The following is a 20,894-nucleotide window of genomic DNA, read 5'->3' on the forward strand; positions in this document are numbered from 1 at the left end:
AAAGAGAAGAGACCGCAGCATGCTGCCTGCTGTTACCTTTCTGCACCTCAACTTCCCTAACCCTGAGAAATAAAATCCCCATCAAAACAAGAGACCTCATAATGCACCGCAGCATGATAACGACTCTTTGCAGACTCTTTTGCATCTCTTTTGCATATCTGCACATTTTAGTGAACTGCACATGCAATTGTGCAGCAAAGCAAGCAGTGTTGGAAAGTGCAAGCCCTGGAGGCAAAATTAGTTTTAACATGTAAAAAGCTGAAAAAGACTTTCTGAGGTTGTTGTGTTGTTAATTTGTTTAACAAGCATGTAACTGCCTTTTAGTGGTGCTGGTTAAGGCAAGCATACTACTTTGAACAAACCCCTAACCCTAAGAATTCAATTTAGGTGCATATCTTCCACCATCTGCACTATTTGTGCTGCGTAAATGAATGATATAGTACCTTAAATCTGTGGCTTGTTGAGGAGAGGTGTGCTATTAATTTTCTAAGCAATTGGACCTACAATTTTCACCTGGTAAACTATAAAACAGGTGGGGGAAAAAATCCCATAGACTTTAAGGAGCAGTCTGATCTCAAGAAATTTTCGTGACATTTTTGCAAAATTATATTATGTGGTTCTTTACATGTATTACGGCAGTTGCAGTGTGAAATATCCGCTGTGTGGCACTTAAATAAAGGTAAATGTAAACCTACCTCCCTACCCTAACCTAAAGCCCTAAGTATGCTTCAGTTTTGATGCGAACGCTTAGCGTCTGCATACAGTCGAGCGCTAGCCTTTAGCGGTGATTACATCTTCAGCAGCTCAACTCTGAGTGTTGCCACCTTGTGGACCCACTTATTAGTGCAAATAATTCCAGGCACATACGCATACCGGTTCGAAAAATCGGGTCGCATGTGCTCGAGCACCCTGCTGATGACGAAATTTGTGTTGTGTGTCCTGTATGCAGACACCTAGCATTTGCGCTGACCGAAGTATACTTTGGGCTTTTAATCTTAACCTAACTGATAGTGTCATAAACAGCAAATGTGACATGAAAAATGCAGTTGCTACATTATTGTGTGGTACTTCTATGACACTTTCGGCTCAGGTGTCGACTTGTGTGCTCTTTTCGTACGCTGATCCTTTATATCGCAAGTGCAATGCTCAGTTGAATTACAGCGCAATTTGATTGCGTTTCAGCAAGCTTGTAAATGTAGTTACTTATGTAATGCAAACATTAAAATCTGTCCTATGTGCCAGTGTAAAAGTGTTTAGATGTCATAAGACAGCATTGTACAAGGAACAGAGCGAACAGTAAGTGTCTATGAATGGATAATCATATATAATGTAATATAATATTATATTATATTTTTAAGGGAATTATAACAATGGGTTTTCTTAATTTAAGGGGTTTTGTGCAACCGGCAGCAGTTTCTTTTCTTTAGGTGCTGCACACAAAACCTCACAAGACTGACATGCTGCAGGAAATAGCTGGAGTTAAGAACACTGACTTTTTCTTAAATGTTCTTTCTCTGCACCTGACACAGTCATATTTTATTATCGTCTTTCTTCTAAACACTCCTTCTACACTATGACAATCTTCTTTTCCCTGTAATTTAGTCATACTGAACATTAAATTGAGGGGCTTGTCATGTCCTCTGCCCTGCAGGCATGTCTAGCATGACATCACTGTGGTTGAGAAATTTCTGTAACAAAACAATGCATTCAAGTCAGTTGTGTATTCAATGTGAAAACAACTGTTTAATGTGATGCCATATGATGCAATCTCTTTAAATCTGTAGTCCAAACTTCAAAGCAATGAATCATCCTGCATGCATGGTTGCACAGTGCACACATTATTAAGTAATGTAAATATTGTTTCATCCCAACAATATCCGATAAATTTACTAGTAAACAGTGCAGTTCAAAAGTCTAAGATCATTGATAATCTGGGATGGAAAGTTATTCTCACACCTGGATATAAAAGTTTTAGGATTTTACAAAGAAAAGATATGGCGTAAAAGGAATAAGACCTTTTCAAGATTCTGCACTATTTTTAGGTCACTAATAAAATAAGCTAATTTGTGTGAAAGCAGAAATGGGCCACTTCTATTGCTGATTTGAAATATGTTACTTTTTTTGAAATATATTACTTTTATGCTGCCTAAATATGCCTTTTGGACCATCAAACAGCTGGCACCCATTCACTTGCATTGCATGGACATACAGCGCTAAAATGTGCTTATAAAAATCTTTATTTCAGCTCTGCTGAAAAAGGAAAGACATACATATCTGGGATGGCTCAATGGTGAGTCAATCATGAAAGGATTTTCATTTTTTGGGTGAACTATTCCTTTAAAAAGTTTTACTTCTAAAGAAATGAGTAGTCATTTTGAAACATATGTATAAAATTATGACCACTCATGTGAGATGAAGAGTTCAGTCATATCAGTAACCTTATAAAAGCTGTTTTATTCTACATGGGGCAGGGGTGCCTCGTGGGGGAAGCCATGTTAGCATCACATGACCAGTGGAATACTACTTGCTTAATCTCAGTAACTGCCCTGTTATAGGACACTTTCACTCATGGATTAAATAAATCCTGGTTTACTGTGAAACTACTGTGTTTGAAGGATGCTAAATCCAGGCCACAAGGTGTCAGTTTAAGACAATGTATGCCACTAAGACATACTTCAAAAAATTACTGAGTGCACCTTTAACATTTGCTTTTTATGACACTATCAGTTAGATTTAGGTTTAGGGTATGGAGGTTGGTTTTGTTGATTTAAAACTCAATAGAGCATTAACCTTCAAAACCTCATCTGTTTGGGAGAAACTGTAACTCGCTTTTAGTGTCACACAGTGGACATTCCACCGCGATACGTGTAATGATCGTAATGTAATTTGCAAAATGCCGCCCCAATCACACCATTTTCATTAAATAAAGCTGCAAATCATACTGAGATAACATGGATCAGAATGTTTTGCAGAAACATGTGGAACACATGCCAGCTCAAATGCATGCTGAGTCTAAGAATTTCTACTCACTGAGAAATTCTGGAATTCATGTTTATTTTTCAATGCAACTTTTCACTCAGACTGTTGTGCTGATATTTTATAATGGAGGGAACAACTGCATTAAATTACAAAAATGCAAAATAGAAGAATTTCACTAGTGGATTCAGACTTGCAAAAGCTTCCTGAACTATCCTGATAAACTTGCCTACATTAATATTCACATCAACAGAAGTCACACTTTGTGCAAAAAAACAGATTTTTTCCCCTGTGAACTCTCTGGAATCTGTGGTATGATTAATTGAAAGGCTGGTTGACAGCATCTGTAGCGTTTTCAAACATTCTGGAAAACCATCTGGAATTGAAATATTTTTCACCCCTCTGGGTCGCGTGGCATGGCTTGAATCTGGTGGGCTACACCCCGTTCTGGTAGTATTTAAAGAGGGGCTCTCTGCTCACTCCACTACAGACCTACAGTCTAACAGTGATCACACACACACCAGAGAACCAAAACAAACGTGTGGAGTGTGTGTCTGGAGGAAACTCGCTGAGGAAATGGCTGGAACAACATTCATCAAATCCTGCATCGTTCTCTTCTTGCTTATTAATACAGTGAGTGAACATTAACCTTTGATATTGTCAATTAAATGTGCAACTATTGCTATATAAAATGTTACTTATGAAAAGTCAGAATATACATTAAATATCTGATTAGGTTATATAAGCAAGAGTTATTGTTTCACCTTTGGATTGATGTATTTTTGGATTGATTCAACAACCAGCCATAAGACACATTGTAATGAAAAATCCATTATGCATGTGTATAGTGTGTGTGCTTCTGTCTGCAGAGTGTGGCAGATAGTTGGGGGTATGGTTAACACTGTAACTGTTGTTCTTGGTAATTGAGCCAATTGGATCTTTTAATTAGATGCTAATAAAGTTCCCTTAATAACATTTACGGTGGAGTTTAAGTAACTATGCTGGTTTGCTTTATTTTTGTAAAAGTGTTTTGTTGTGTTCTGTATTGACTGCTAGGAAATGAGCTGTGGTCTTAATAGTTTTTTTTTTTTTTTTAACATGCTTTGTGCAGTTGTAGTTACGGTTAGAGTAGTGTAATTTCAAAACATAACTACTTTGGTTACTATACATATCTGCCTCTGTAGTACATGTTGTCTCCCCCTTGTGGCCATCATAAGTATTGTATATGGACTGTCCACCTAAATCACAGCAAAGAAATTATCACTTGAAACTTTCCTCGAGTTGGTCAAATTATTATTTCTTCTGTGTACTATTCATTCTTCCATGCAGGTTTTTTGTCAGGATTGTTCCCAGCCCTGTGACTGCCCAGCCGAGACCCCTCTATGCCCTGTAGGGACCAGTCTAGTGCTGGACAGCTGTAGCTGCTGTAAGGTGTGTGCCCGACAGGCGGGGGAGCCCTGCTCTCTCCTGGAGCCATGCGACCATCATAAGGACCTGTATTGCGACTATGGAGTCCTCAGTGACACTGAAATGGGCATCTGCATGGGTGTGTATATGAATCTTCTGTTGCTTTTTGGAAATGTAATATAACGGGTAAATAAACAATAGATTTGTATGTTAAAAAGCGTAGAGTGGGTAAAACACACAAACATCTCCAAGTCACATTTCACTCAATTATAAAAAGTGCATTAAAACAATTAAGCCTGTTTTTAGGACCATTGAGTTTTTTTTTTTTTTTTTTTTTTTTTTTTTTTTTTGCAGTCATGAAACTGAATATAAAACCAGTTAATTTAGATGTTACCACATGAAGCACATTTTTTAGGTTAACCTTTTTTCTTTTCTTTTTTTTTTCAGGGTAAATAATATCATGGTAAAATAAATAATAATAATAATAATAATAATAATAATAATAATTGTCAGGTAACCTAAAAAAGTGCTTTATGTGGTAACATCTCAATTAAATGGTTTAATCAAAAATGTCAAAAATATTATTTAACCACTGAATCAACCTGAATACATTAGGTTAAGCCAACAAAACAAATTTTAAGGGTTAGATCAGGTAGAAATAGCTCCTTTAGGTAACCACTTGTAGGTTCCTACTTTATAAAGTATAGACGTTAATAAGAATAGGGGGCAAAATTGGCTTAATTGTCATGACAATAATGTCACAATGCAAACAAAAAACAAAAACAAAACAAAAAACAAAAAAAACGTAATGGTCCTAAAAAGAAATAAATTAGTTGCTGCATGTATTACACTTTCTCAGTGTTGGAAATTCCTAATGTGAGTTGTTGTTGTTATATCTAATGCAATGGCTTGGCTTCTTAACGTTTGTGATGCAGCTCAAGAGGGTCAGACATGCGACCTGGGTGGTGTAATCTACCGCAGTGGAGAGACATTTCAGCCCAGCTGCAAGCATCAGTGTGTGTGCATGAATGGGGAGATCGGTTGTGTACCAACCTGTGCCAGCAACATACGACTGCCTTCTCCGGACTGCCCCTACCCACGGCATATCAAGATCCCCGGAAAGTGCTGTGAGGAGTGGGTGTGCGACCAGGTCCCTCAAGAAGACTCCTTCCAGTCAGCAATGGCTGGTAGGTCGACCGGCAAGTCAACCTTTCTTTCATTTTGCTTTGCTCTGCCTAAAAAGCTTTTTCTTAATAAAGTATAGCCATGGATATAGTTCTTCAGTATAAATGGCTAATTTACATATAATCTTAGCCTCATTTATAAATGCTTTGATACTATTTACTGTTAGCCTTGTAAACATTTAGCTGGTACAAATGTCCTAATGGAGCGCAACCGTGAGCATCCACTTTTTCAGCATCCTTGGATCCGGAAGTATTTTTCTCATTCATTTTATATGGATTTTTTATTTTTTTTTAAACTTCAGTAAAAAGTTCCAAGAAACCCATTGTGCCTTGTTCCTGCCACCAAATAAATAAATAAAAAAGGTAATTCTTACTTCACACCTTAAAATTCAAAACTTGCAATTGCGAGATATAAAGTCGCAATAAAACTTGCAAGTGCAACTTAATACAGTATCTCGCAATTGTGACTTAATCACTCGCAACTGCAGCTTTATTTCGCGGAATTGTGAGTTATAAAGTCGCAATTGCAAGCAGGGCTGCAGGTAGGAATTCTCAGGCCCGGTACAAAATGCATTCAGCGGGCCCCCATCAGTACATTGTCAGACATATTATCCAATCATTGTGTGCTACCTGGATGTGCTGTCTCTGGGTTTATATCCGTTTTAGATGCACTTTACAAAATGGAATAGCCTTTCTGTGGCTATTCTCTACAAAGCAGATATAACAAATCAGAAATACATTTAATCAAATTGACCCTTTACTAAGCTCCACCCCCTTGGTTACAGTTGCTGGCTCTGACAAGCTCAACCGAACTCCCCATAGTTCTGAACAAGAACTGGTTCTTGGTTCCCAACCATACATAACATTCTCATTCAACTAGTCACACTGCTTGAAAATAATGCTCTCTCTGTAGTCATATTCAACTTATCATCATTGGTGCATATATTTAATACCCCTCTCTTTTACCTCAGCTTATCGAGAAATGTCTCAGGGTGTAAAGCCTGAAAGTGCAAGGGACAACTGCATTGTTCAAACTACTGAATGGAGTGAGTGCTCTGCCACCTGTGGAATGGGCATGTCATCTCGTGTAACCAATGACAACGAGCGATGCCAGCTGGAACGACAGACACGCATTTGCATGATCCGCCCCTGCCATGTGGAACTGGAGAAGGACATCAAGGTAGGATGGGTAGTGAGTACTAACTAAGGCCTGAAGCATACTCTACGCAAGTACCCGGACACAAAAGTTTCCAATTTGTTATATTTAGGCCCAATTTCTCTTTGTCAAAGATTGTCTTCCTCTACGGTAAGTTTTATATGGTCAACTACTGTCATGGAAGACCAACAGTTTGAAAAGAATATTGCTAAGCAATTTAGTCAACCTAGTCTCTTAGAATAAACATTTACTATAACTACATTTTTGCAAATGGAGTTTTACGTGCCGTGTTCTACGTTTCAACACAGTTTCTTGGTGAAATGAACACTAGAGGCTTTGCGTTTTTTTCACATTCACACAAATCTTGCGTGCAATGGCTGATTATGACTTTATAAACACTTTTTGCTCTATTACTCACACTGCCATTTTATGATATTGAAACACTTTTACTCTAACGCATCTATATTATACTATACATTTTATCGCTTGTATAACAGACCCACCTATATTTACACTCTTATTCCAAGATTAACTTCTGCTGTAGCTCACCTGATAGAGTGTTGGACTTTGGACTCAGAGGACCAAGGAATCGAGCCCAGCCAAGCACGTATGCTGACACATGAGACGAAAGTATCATAAAAGTGACACGAAATGGCGTGGTTGCTTCAGAAGATTAGCTTTTTAATCAAACTATTGTTTAGGTTTAGGTGTTGGTTTAGGGTAAGGATGTCTGTTTTATTTACCTCTCATTTGCTTTTAGATCACTATTGGTTAGGTTTAGGCTAAAGTTTTAGATTAGGGAAATGCTTTTTTACTCATTAAAACCTCCATCTAAAATTCACATTAAAAATCTTGTCTGATTACAACATATTTTTGCTCACTTTTGGCGCCCCCCCACTGGACATTTCACTTGGAAACTGCAGCCAAACATGTAATACAGCACGTAATTTTGTTTGCAAAACTGTTGCCATGGTCACGTAAATTTCATGAGATCAGACTTAGTTCAAGTCAACATGTTTATAACTAGTTACTTGAAAAACATCACATCCAGTATTATCTACAGTTTTCCTGATGATTTTCTGGTTCGATTCTCCATAAGAAGCAATGTAAAAACTACCAAAACAAGCGATCCAGATGGAGAACAACAACCATTTTAAGTGTTAGTTGGAGTAAAAATGCTGGCTGTCATGTCATCTTTCCACTCGTTAAACTTTGGCAGGTGAGGCACTGTCAAAAGAAGGCCATCTGTATAGTATCGGCACTATGAAGTCACATGTTTTTTTTATAGGGATGCACCGACACCACTTTTTCTCTTCTGATTCCGATATCGGAAATCTCAGTATTGGCCGATACCGATCCCAATCCGATTCCAGTGTTGTTTTTTGCATAATCAGTTTAGAATATCTTTATATTGTTGCGTGGAACTATTTGTAAAGAAAACACAAACCTCTAACTACACATTATTTCAATGTATAGCATATTAAGAAAAACATTATTGTTAACTAGTTTACTGAATAATGTAGCAGCAAAATTAACAATTCAATAATTCCAGTCTAAGTCTTCAGTAGAAAAAAAGCCAGGTTTATTTCTTTTATTTTATTAATTTATTTATTTATTTTTGCAAAAATTATTCAACTTGTATCTGGACTTTTGTTCAATTTAGTTGTAAGACATCAGTCCACTTTTCATTCACACAGTTATATTTTGGAATCCATTCAACTTAAATATTGTTATAATTAGTAAACAAATAATAATGATAATAATAATTAATTATTTTATTATTATTGACTTTTAGAATTTTAAATACAACAGTAATATTTCAGTGTGTGTGTGTGTGTGTGTGTGTGTGTGTGTCTGTGTGTGTGTGTGTGTGTGTGTGTGTGGGTGGGATTGGGTGGTTTACGAGGACATTTGTTTAGGTTACAAACTGGTAATTACAAGGGTATTATGCTATAAATGTGGTTTATGAGGACATTTCTAGTGTCCCCATAATTCAAATCGCTGAAAAAAACCATACTAAACTATGTTTTTTTGAAAATGTAAAAATGCAGAAAGTTTTTTTGTGAGGGTTAGGATTAGGGGATATAATCTATAGTTCTTACAGTATAAAAATCATTGTGTTTATGGAGAGTCCTCATAAGGATAGCCGCACCAACATGTGTGTGTGTGAGAGTGTGTGTGAGAGTGTGTATGTGTGTCAATAGAGCAGCGCCATTCACTGACGCGCTGGAGCTGCGCGTGCATTTTATATATTTACTTATTAAGCAGCCTTTTGTGATTCACAGAGCTATCGCACGTCTTCAAGTGGTTTTGAATAAAATGCACGAGTCATATGAACTACTTTAATGGTGTTTTTATCGTTCTTTTATGTCATTTTTGGAGCTTGACAGTAACGAACATGACTAACACACAGTATCTGATTTGGATCGGGCTCGTCAGACCGATACCGGATCCATCTAAAAACGTTATTATCGGAGCAGATACCGATCCAGGTATTGGATCGGTGCATCCCTATTTTTTTATTTAGCAATTTTTACTAATTTAATACGTCTGCTATCACGTTATCTGCTAAAAACATACACCAAGGCAAGTTAAAACACTTGAGACCGGAAAACGAGAACAGGCTTCCGTTATGAATCGTGGAACACTTCTGCGTTCAGGTAAACGTTGGATAGCACAGACATTTCAAGGTAACTCTATCCCCACCACTTGTGTACGAGGGTTTGTTACTGCCACCAAAAAAAATGGTCAAATGGGACTGCGTCTTTGCAATGTGTAGAATATGTTTCTGGTCTTAATTCTCATTTTGTAGTAAACCTATCAAGAAACATCTTCTCAAATATTAAAAACCCACCTCATCCACTTTTCAGAGAGGCAAGAAGTGTGTGCGGACCCCAAAGAGCCAACGTGGGATGCGTTTTGAACTTTCTGGATGCCAGAGTGTCAGGGTGTATAAGCCAAAGTTCTGCGGTGTGTGTACAGACGGCCGCTGCTGCACGCCTCACGCCACCCTCACAGCCGAGGTGGAGTTTCGCTGTCCCGAGGGAGACTCTTTCAGGAGGAAGATGATGTTCATTAAGACCTGCTCCTGTCATTATGACTGCCCACGGGAGAACGATATCTTCCTTGCCTCCAACTCACGGAGAATGACTGGGGACTATGATAATGACATGTGAGAAGCTGTCCCTTGTAACACACACACACACACACACATACACACACACACTGACAGTCTAGCACATGTGCACATGAGGCAGCTCCGTATTTTACTGGACCCTGAAATCCTCACTTCCTGTGAGCATAAAAATCTCGAATGTTTGACATGAAGTGAGCCTTGACTCTGGCTCCACTGAACGTTTCTTCTTTTTTGTATTTTGTGAAGCTCTGAAATAATCTGGCTGTTTGACTGGTCATGTATAGGCTACGACAGACCTGAAGCACTGAAAACTAGACATTGTGGACAAAGAGTTCATATGAATTCATTTCATTAACTTTTGCCTCAATACAGGACAATAATGTAATCCTATGTATTGTTTATGTTAAATTTGTAAATTCTCATTGAGCATCATTATTTACGATTGATTTTTATTATACTGTACAATGAGGATTAATGTTTATCAACTGACCCTTATAACTTACTCTGATTGCAGAGGTCACTTTTTATGTTTATATCTAATTGAAGCCGATTTGTCAAGCATGAAAATCTATTGCGAGTCCCAAAGTTATTTGGGGCAAAAAAATTATCCACTACGAATGAGTTATATGAATTATATTGTTTACTATTTATTTAATAGGAAATGAATGGAAAGGAATTCAACAATGACGAAAACACCTTGTTGTAAATACTGTAAGAAGACTGTGTACAGTTTGTACTAATTTAAGTGTTGTTTAACTCTTCAATGTAGTTTTGTATTTGTACTGTCTTACTTTGTTTTCATTGTAATCACCTGGCAATGATACCAGTGAGGTCTTTTCTAATCTAATGCACTTTTATTTGTTTTTCCAATAAATAAATTATTTATATATATATATATATATATATATATATATATATATATATATATATATATATATATATATATATTCTGCGAATCTTTGATTTTTCAAAACATTCAACCTATATAACACAGGAGTCACTGAGGTTTAAGGAGGTTCAAGTGATGTTACTACATAATTAAAACATCCATTATACAGTAAGCACATAATAACAATATCAAAGCTTATAATCTGTTTTCCTCTGGTCCTCCTATGCATCTGTACTTTGTCATTATATATAAAATAGTTATCTGAACAAACATTTAAATTACAGTACAGCTAAATGAATAAGTACTTTAAATACAGTATGTATACACTAATTAAAAATAATCAAATCAGAAATGTAGTTTTTTTTTAATGGCATTCTTAAGTTCTCATTAGAAGAACAATAATTAGCAATAATTAAAAGTATCTACATATCAGTTAATTAACTGTTATTTCATTTAGTGTGCATATAATAAAACATTTAATGTGTTTTTTTTTTTTTTTGTTTTGTTTTTTTTTGTTTTTTTAAAGGCTGACAATCCTAAACAAGAAAACTTTTATAGATTAATATTATTAGACTTTGATATATACTTTATAATTTTTTATTGAAAGATGTTAATGTTACATCACCAGTGTTAGGTGTATCTAATTATAAAGTAATTAATCACTGTAATCTAACTACTTTTAGTACTTTTAGTCATTTTTAATTCTTTAAATCAGATTACAGTTACTGATTTAAGTGAATTAACTTTAAGTACATTACTTGGGTTACACATTTCTAAAATATTATTATTTAGTATACATGTAAAATTATGTAAATAGAATGTTCATGTATGTCTGTTTGTTTGCGTTTGGGAATGAACAAGTAAGAAAGAAAGACATTATTTTGAATTATACCACAGGTCTGCTGAATGCTTGGTTCTGATTGGTTCACGGACGTTCTAAGGTGTGCAATTATTTTTCAAGGAAACGCACGGCTATAAAGTAGTTCCAGGTCTTAACTGCATAAGGGTTCCATAACACTTCGCCAAATTATTTCAGTTATTTCAAAGAGCCCTACAGGCTACCACAACAAAATAACCAGTTAAAACAAAGACATTGGTTAAGTACATCATATAAGAACATCAAACAATGTCTAAAATATCCTTGATTTATTTCAGTCTCGGTTAAAATGAGCCCTCGCGCTCCATCGTCTCCCCCGCACTTACACACGCACACATGCACGCACACCACACACATATGCACACATGCACGCTAACACACATACGCTCACACACTGAGACTCAAGTCGCGACCAACAAATAGATCTGTTTCGACCTCACTCTGACCGTCACTACGGTCTAAATAGAATGATAACCTTCGATCCGCCTTCTCTAGAGACCTTATGTAAACAAAGTCATGCCCATGACTCCGGAAGCAGAACGTCACACACTTATAAAAGTGGGTTCAACTTCCGGCTTGTTCTCTTTACCTTTCTCGCCTCAGAGACCTGTTACAGGTAGGAACCGTATTACTATTTGTTTATTCACCATTCAATTCATCACCCAGGTGGTGCAGGTGCCTTGTCTCCCTGTGAATTGTGGTGTTTTCTTGCATATTTTTTGTATTATTCGGTACCATCACTCAATTCATGCTGTATGTGCCTGTGAATTGTGATGAGTTTTATTGCATTATTCTGATATTTTGAGGCTAGTCTCTAACATAATAGCCATTCAGTATTATGGATTATTTCTGTTTTCTTTCAGAGTATCCATCAGTTAAACCTAGTGAATATACTTCATTACAAAATTCTGGTGAGTATTGTTGCCCTTTATGTGCCCTATATCGCTGTTCGCAGTCGTTGGGGTTTGATATAGGCCTGCTAGGTACATTCGCGTACTGGTGCGGGCCTTTTGCTTTGCGTGGGCTTGATTTACCCTTCACTGCTGTTCGCAGTCAGTGGGATTGTGTGGGGCCTTACCTGGTGTGGCAGGGGTATAATGGCCTCTCAGTGCTGCCGATTTTGTTGATCAGCTATGGACCCTCGTGATGGATATAGAGAATGCCCTTCATGCCTGGGGATGGCTCATTTGAGGGAGGATGTGGACAATCCCTGCAGGGCAGCTTGTGACCTGTCCAGAGAAGAACGAATTTGCTGCGCTAATAGGGTATGCGATTCTGTACCTGAGCGTGGTAGGGAGAGGGAACGCTCATCAGACAGGCCTTGTCATAAGCGTTCTCACAAGCACTCACGTGATCGTTATGACGCCGCACACAGATCAAGCCGTGAGAGGGTGTTTGAAGTAGCTAAATGTACAACTCCTGCTCTGCCAGCAGAAGGTGGTAACACAGACACTCAACTTCAGATCCTGTCAGCTATTCAGAGTTTATCGCAGAGGATGGACAGAGTTGAAGCTTGTCACTCATTCTCACCATCACTACTTCCTGGTCAGGAATGTGTTCCTCCACCTGGGCAACAGTGTCATCCTGGCAAAGGCACAGAGGATGCTGATGTATTATCTCTTCTTGCTCCCCACTCACTGTTCGATAATACACAGCAGTCGGAATTAGGGAGCCGATGGGAGGAACACCATTCGGATTCCGCCGAAGTGAATGTGGAATCTGCAGTGAAGGAGGATTTTCCAGCAAATACTCTTGTTACTAGGGTATTTAGTGCAGCAAAGATTGTTGGTTTGCAGCCTACTTTGCCTGATCCAGCTTCTGTCGGGGGTGTCTGGGAAGGCATATCTCAGACTAATTCTCCACCTTGCATTCCAATGGCAGATGATTATACCTCAATGTTGAGGACAGCATGGAAGAAACCATCTCAGAAGCCTCAATTCATTGCAGGCTGTAGACGGTTGGCCAGTGCTTGTTACCCAATGGAAACTGGACTGGGGGACATGCTGCCAGTAGAACAAGTGATAGCATCATGAACTGCTCTGGGACCAGCCCGTGCATCTGCTAACCTTCGCTGTCCCAGGAAGGAGTGTGCGAAAACTGACCATCTGATCTCACAATCTTTTAATGCTGCTGCATGTGCAGCTCGTACAGGCAATGCTTTGGCTATCCTCTTAGCAGCCCTAAGGAAAACAGTAAGTGCGGATGACCAGGATTCTAAGAACCTTGTTGATTCTGCTCTGGCAGCTCATTCACAATTGACACGCGATGTGGGGGCGGCTATGTCTTCGGCTGTTTTATGTCGTAGACAGATATGGCTGGCACAATCCTCTATGCCTGAGGCCATAAGAAGCAAATTAATGAATTTGCCAGTAATGCCCAGTCACATATTTCATTCAGATTCTCAGGAGGTGCTGGATAGGGCTGAGCGCTCCATTACAATGAGAGAAGCCGTTCACCGGGCTTGTCACAAACCAGCTCCAGTCTTCAGACAAAGATCTTGAGAAACTCAAAGGTCGCAGCAACCTGCTTGGCCTAGACACACGAGTGGTGATCCTGTTAGTGTTCAGGGGCAGAGCTTGCGTGTCCAAAGACAAAATCCTGCCACACATCCCCAGAGGAGATCTAAGTCTCGTGGGGGAGGCCAACAGAGAAGCTCTTGGAGGGGTGCAGGACGTGACAGTGGTCCTGCATAGGGGTCAGGGACCGGCTGTCGACTGTTCCTCCCAACTTTCATGGGCCAGTTGGGAGAGAGTGGTCTCAGACCAGTGGGTTTTATCCACAATAGCTCACGGGTATCGGCTACAGTTTCGACGGTGCCCCCCCCCCCCGCCCTTTTTTTCAAGGGTCCAAATGACTATTGTCAAGGACCCACTGTTGGAGCCTGTATTGATGTAAGAGGTGCAAACTCTTTTACAAAAAGGAGCAATCGCAAAGGTGCCCTTCAACGCACAGCAGATTGGGCTTTATTCAACCTATTTCATAGTTCCAAAAAAAGGTGGTGGTCATCGTCCCATTCTCAATCTCAGGCACCTCAACAAGTACTTAAAAATTCTTCCATTCAAAATGATTAATACAAAGATGGCATTGCAGTCCATACGTGCAGGAGAATGGTTCAGGTCCCTGGACTAAAAAGACATGTATTTCCACATTCCAATTTGTCCAGAGCACAGGCCTTTTCTCCGCTTTGCTTTTCAAGGCCAAGCTTTTCAGTTCCAGGTTCTACCATTCGGCCAGACTTTGGCAGCGAGAGTTTTTACTCGGGTGATCTCAGCCGCCCTAGCTCCCCTTCAGTTGCAGGGTATCAAAATCCTGCCATATCTGGATGATTGATTAATTGGTGCTCCTTCTCTAGAGCAGGTGATCAGGAACATGGAGGAGGTACTAGCTTATATTCTGTCCCTGGGGTTCATGGTGAACTGGAAGATGAGCAGTCTCCAGCCTCAACAGCAGGTAAAATTCCTGGGGCTATATTTCAAATCCATAACAATGGAAGCATGTCTCACTCCCCAATGAATAGACAGCCTGTAGAAGCCATTAAGTCATTTCCAGAAGGGGAAGCTTGTAACAGCTCACAGAGTTCAGAAACTGGTAGGACTGATGGCGGCAGCATCAATGGTGATTCCCTTAGGCCTGCTGAGGACATGTCAGATACAGAGATGGTTCAGTTCTTTTCATGTTCATCCAAAAAAGGACAGAAGAATGAAACTGTTGGTGACACAGGCCTGCATTACTCCGTTGGAGGGACAAGGATTTCCTCCGCAGGGGAACCCCACTGGGCAATCTTCCACACAAAAGATCAGTGATTGTTGGGTTTTCATGTTTTATGAGGACTCTCCATAGACATAATTGTTTTTATACTGTACAAACTTTATATTCTATCCCCTAACCCTACCCTAAACCTAACCCTCACAGAAAACTTTCGGCATTTTTACATTTTCAAAAAACATAATTTAGTATGATTTATAAGCTGTTTTCCTCACGGGGACCTACTGATTGTCCCCACACTGTCAAAAATTTCAGGTTTTACAATCCTTGTGGGGACATTTGGTCCACACACACACACACACACACACACACACACTAACTTGTTACTCCAGTAAAGCAGCGCGAGCCTCCGTTGCTAGTTCTAATGTGACATTTCTGAATTAGTGACGAAGGCTTGAGCTGTATTGAAGTAAGATGCTGAATCCATGGCCAAAGAAAGTAGTTCCTCTCATAAGAGTATTTTAGGAATGAAAACCAGAAAATGTCTTGAGATAAAACCCTGAACGATGTTTTAAGGTGTGGTAACCGTCATATAAGCAGAATAATTGACTATGGACTGTTGAATTGTTGAAAAATAATGCACACCCGAGGTGCAACGGTCACTCCACTGTGCGTCGTGACCGCATTACCACCTCAGGTGTGCATTATTTTTCAACAATTCAACAGTCCATCGTCAATTATTCCTCACTTGAGCAGAAAACCTTTTCCATGAAAAGTTTTTTAAGAATGTAACTTAAAAGTAATAAGAAAAGATTATTTTTAAATAAAGTAACAAGTAAAGTCAGTAATCTGATCACCGTTTTAGAGATGTTATTTGTAGTGGATTACTTTTTTCCAGTAATTTACCTCAAGATGTAAAGTTTACATTGTAGTAATGAAATTTAATGCTAAAAGGTGTGTGAATTACTCCGTGTAGTGTCATGGTAAAGCCTTTCCTTTCAAATCAAGCATGTCTGTGTAGAAACGGAGCAACAGTGCTTAATTTAGCTGTGTGGCTGTGGATGATGATGCACTGCTGCAGTTTGTTGTGTTATTGAGGTTGTTTGGCTCATGGGCAGAGAGCCAGTTCAGTTAATCTGCAGAGTGGGTGTGATGAGGAGGAGGGCGGGGCTGGGCTGTGAGTGCGCACGGCCAGCCCCCAATCAGGCTAATCAGCCAAGGAGAGGGATAAGGCCGAGCCGGATACGGCATTTTGAGAGAGAGAGAGAGCCACACGCAGCTGCCGTGTGTGTTTATGTTTATGTCTTTTTAAGTTTTCATCAGCTCCAGGTCAATGAGAATGAAAAGATGAAAAAACATTTATTTATTACGCCAGCAGAGAAATCGCCACTGGTACTGGCAGAGTTTTTATAGTCAAAACAAGTGAAAAAATCTACCAGTGCTGAAGAAGTAATCCATAGCATTTAGAATACATTACTGACCTTGAGTAATCTAACGGAATACGTTACAAATTACATTTTATTACATGTATTCTGTAATCTGTAGTGGAATACATTTCAACCCTCCCAACCCTGTAGATTTCTAACTATATATTCAGCATTTATGACGGTATGTTCAGATTTATATCTATATATTCAGATTTACAAATATATTGAGATTTATAAGTATATATTTAGATTTATAACTATATATTCAGTATTTATGACTATTTATTCGGATTTACAACTATATATTCAGATTTATAACTACTTTAGAATTTATAACTTATTCAGGATTTTTAACTACACTGGCGGCCAAAAGTTTGGAATAATGTACAGATTTAGCTCTTATGGAAAGAAATTGGTACTTTTATTCACCAAAATGGCATTCAACTGATCAGAATGTATAGTCAGGACATTAATGACATGAAAAATTACTATTACAATTTGAAAAAAATGTTCAGAACTTCTCATCAAAAATCCTTCATGTGCAGCAATGTCAGCTTTTCAGATCCTTGGCATTCTAGCTGTCAGTTTGTCCAGATACTCAGGTGACATTTCACCCCACACTTCCTGTAGCACTTGCCATAGTTGTGGCTGTCTTGTCGGGCACTTCTCACACACCTTACAGTCTAGCTGTAATCCCACAAAAGCTCAATGGGGTTAAGATCCATAACACTCTTTTCCAATTATCTGTTGTCTAATGTCTGTGTTTCTTTGCCCACTCCAACCTTTTCTTTTTTGTTCTTCTGTTTCAAAAATGGCTTTTTCTTTGCAGTTATTCCCATAAGGCCTGCACCCCTGAGTCTTCTCTTTACTGTTGTACATGAAACTGGTGTTGAGCGGGTAGAATTCAATGAAGCTGTCAGCTGAGGACATGTGAGGTGTCTATTTCTCAAACTAGAGACTCTGATGTACTTATCCTCTTGTTTAGTTGTACATCTGGGCCTTCCACATCTCCTTGTTAGATCCAGTTGTCCTTTGTCTTTGAAGACTTTAGTGTGCACCTTTGTATGAAATCATGTTTTTTTTTTTTTGGCAATTTCAAGCATTATATAGCATTCATTCCTCAAAACAATGATTGACTGACGAGTTTCTAGAAAGCTGTTTCTTTTTCTTTTGTTGCCATTTTTGACCTAATATTGACCTTAAGACATGCCAGTCTATTGCATACTGTGGCAACTCAAAAACAAACACAAAGACAATGTTAAGCTTCATTTAACGAACCAAATAGCTTTCGGCTGTGTTTGATATAATGGCAAGTTATTCTCTAGTACCAAATTAGCAATTTAGCATGATTACTCAAGTATAAGGTGTTGGAGTGATGGCTGCTGGAAATGGGGCCTGTCCAGATTTGATCAAAAAATACTTTTTTCAAATAGTGATGGTGCTGTTTTTTTACATCAGTAATGTGCTGACTATACTTTGTGATCAGTTGAATGCCACTTTGGTGAATTAAAGTACCAATTTCCTTCCAAAACAGCAAAATCTGTACATTATTCCAAACTTTTAGTGCCAGTGTATATATTTGGATTTTCAATATATATATACTAAACTATATTTTCAGATTTACAATTACATGGGCATAGACTATGTGAGGGACGCGACGATATGTCTGCCGCACTTTTAATAAAACTTACATTTGTCCCCCGCACTTTTTTCTTGGGCAAATGTGTTCATGTGGGTTTCATCAGGCAAATAAGTATGTATGAAATTAGATTTAAAATTCACCGATTTCTAAATAGACGATATGGTCTATACGTGACCTTGTTATGTAGCGCCATTTCTATGACAACCTAATCATTCATGTCTTGCCCTTACTCACACCCGCCAGAGACACTGCTGCATCTTTTATTTTCACAAATATCTTATCAAAGCCCTTCGAATCAAAATAAATCTGGCGATTGTTAAATCAGCATAAAATCAAAATTGACCCTATTAATTTGACTAATGCATGTTACTTGTCTTATTGTGAACGATTCATACATGCATCCACAATTTATCAATATTTGCTATTACAAAAAAAGTAATCTTTAATCAAAATGTCATAACTTGCTCTTCCGGTGATATGACTGACTCTTCTCTGCAGACTTATGCAAGGTTAGTCAGTTTTAACCCTTCCCCTTTAAGAGAGTCATGTAAACAAATCTGGCATCAAAGCAGCTAATGCAGAGATTAAGAGGTATGTTTTCGACTGTTTCCCTCGCAAAACCCTGTTACCAACCTAAAACTACCTCAGTTATGGGCAGGCTGGCTTGAATTTACATTTCGAAGGAGGAAGAATAGCGGTGAATTTGCAGTTGTGTTTGAGACATTTCACACCTGAATGCTTCCAGAGTTGATCACTACTAAATACAATGCGAGTCCGATCTGTCTGGAGTTTATTTATATTTTTGAATGCAGGTATCTTGGGATGTACAGCATGAGTAAGTGTTTTGTTTTCCCTTTATATTTAGTGTATTGTAATTCAAAGCGTTAAAATATTGTGATCTTTTTCTCGCTTGTTTCTCATTCATTTGCATTGGACTTAAACAACTGCTCCAGTCTTTTTGTGAGCATAGACTGTGATGTGCTGTGTGCTTTTGTGTGTTGGTTATGGATTAATGTTGTCAGTTAGATCCTTGTTTGGTTCTCATGTCAGTGGGGCATGGTGGAAAGGGTGTGTGTGTGTCTGTTTGTCGACTCCAAACTCACATTCAGGTCTGCCTCCATTCCGGTATAAAACGCCCACTTTCACAATCCAATTAACAACAGATGGATAAAATCAAGTCCCCACACTACATTTTCTTTCTTGTTCAATAAGCCAAATCAATTGGCAAATCTAATCAAAAATCAAATCGTTTTCGACTGGTTCTTCCTCAAAGGTGCTCATTGTAGCAGCCTGGTAACTTCTAAACAAAACTTTGCTACCTGATGAACTGATAAAAACCTGTGCACTGCTGTCTCAAAAGAGTTGCATTGCAGCCAGCCAATCAGAATGGATTTTCTGCCAGCTTTTGCCATTTTTGCTGCATAATTTATTTGCATCATGCTTGCTGTGAATGATCTGTGGGTATTCCAAATGAATGCTGTCTGACACTGTTTAATGTTTAACAAGTACAGCAACTAAAATATAAAGGAGTGCCATATAATCAATCCCTTATCCATAACACATTTTGATATAATGGCATACTTTTATTACGATTATTATACATGTTTAGATCAATTATAGCCATTTCTAAAACACATCAAAGAATAGACCTATGCATTATCTTATTTCTTACTTTGTTATATATAAACACTAATATTATAGTAAAAAATAGTACAGAGCAGGTGACGCAGCTGTAAATACCTGAAGAACTGAGATCTGGGAATCCTAAAATGTTGAACCATATTTTCAAAAGATCTCAACATTCCACTCTCATATAGGTCACCGAGCATATTAACCTCCCTCACAAATCACTCTGACCGGCAAAAAGGGGACTTATTAATCTGTAATTTTGGGTTCATCCATATGCTCGAGGCAACTTTTAAATAAATGTCCAAATTAAACACTCTGGACACTTTTGTCCATACAGCATGCAAATGCGAGATAACGGGATGTGACTTAACTTTTAGTCAAGGCTTTCCAATGGCAAAATAGGTGCAAGAACTTCCTGTTCAATACAAAACCAGGGAAGGGCTCTCTCAGGTGGAAGCGACCAATGAGCCAAATGTCTGAGACCGCATACATAATAAGAAAACAAAATATTGGGTAGGCCTAGCCCACCTTTGTCAATCGGCCTATGTAACTTATTGAAATGTAGTCTAGAACGCTTACCATTCCAAATGAAGGACTTCTCTATGCTATCAAATTACTTGAAATAAGAGAGGGGACATCTACAATTCATTTTAATAACAATAACCTTCCCAATCATAGATAAATGTAATGAAACCCACCTGCCCATATCGCTCGAAAAACTTTTTATTAAGGGGTCAAAATTAACTCACTAAATCACACAAATTTGCTGGGAATAAAATGCCCAAATACTTAATGCCCTGTTTAGGCCACTGGAAGGTGCCTGGCTGAAAAGCCGTTACTGGGCAGTACACTGTCAGAGCCAAAGC

At 38.4% G+C, this 20,894-nt stretch overlaps 1 protein-coding gene across 2 annotated transcripts; it reads left to right on the forward strand.

Annotated features, from left to right (window-relative positions):
* Positions 1 to 3,473: 3,473 nt before the first annotated feature.
* ccn2b (cellular communication network factor 2b) lies at positions 3,474 to 10,724 on the forward strand. Of its 2 annotated transcripts, none has more exons than XM_051671965.1 (5): positions 3,474 to 3,609; positions 4,306 to 4,522; positions 5,319 to 5,582; positions 6,539 to 6,747; positions 9,594 to 10,724. In XM_051671965.1, exons 1-5 carry the CDS (start codon positions 3,553 to 3,555, stop codon positions 9,897 to 9,899), a joined length of 1,053 nt encoding a protein of 350 aa, XP_051527925.1. In that variant the 5' UTR covers positions 3,474 to 3,552; the 3' UTR covers positions 9,900 to 10,724. The 2 variants fall into 2 exon arrangements, with proteins under 2 accessions (XP_051527925.1, XP_051527926.1); XM_051671966.1 differs by having other exon boundaries at positions 3,480 to 3,609; positions 5,319 to 5,570.
* Positions 10,725 to 20,894: the final 10,170 nt, after the last annotated feature.

The sequence above is a fragment of the Myxocyprinus asiaticus genome, chromosome 34 (assembly GCF_019703515.2).
Source record: "Myxocyprinus asiaticus isolate MX2 ecotype Aquarium Trade chromosome 34, UBuf_Myxa_2, whole genome shotgun sequence".
Lineage (NCBI taxonomy): Eukaryota > Metazoa > Chordata > Actinopteri > Cypriniformes > Catostomidae > Myxocyprinus > Myxocyprinus asiaticus.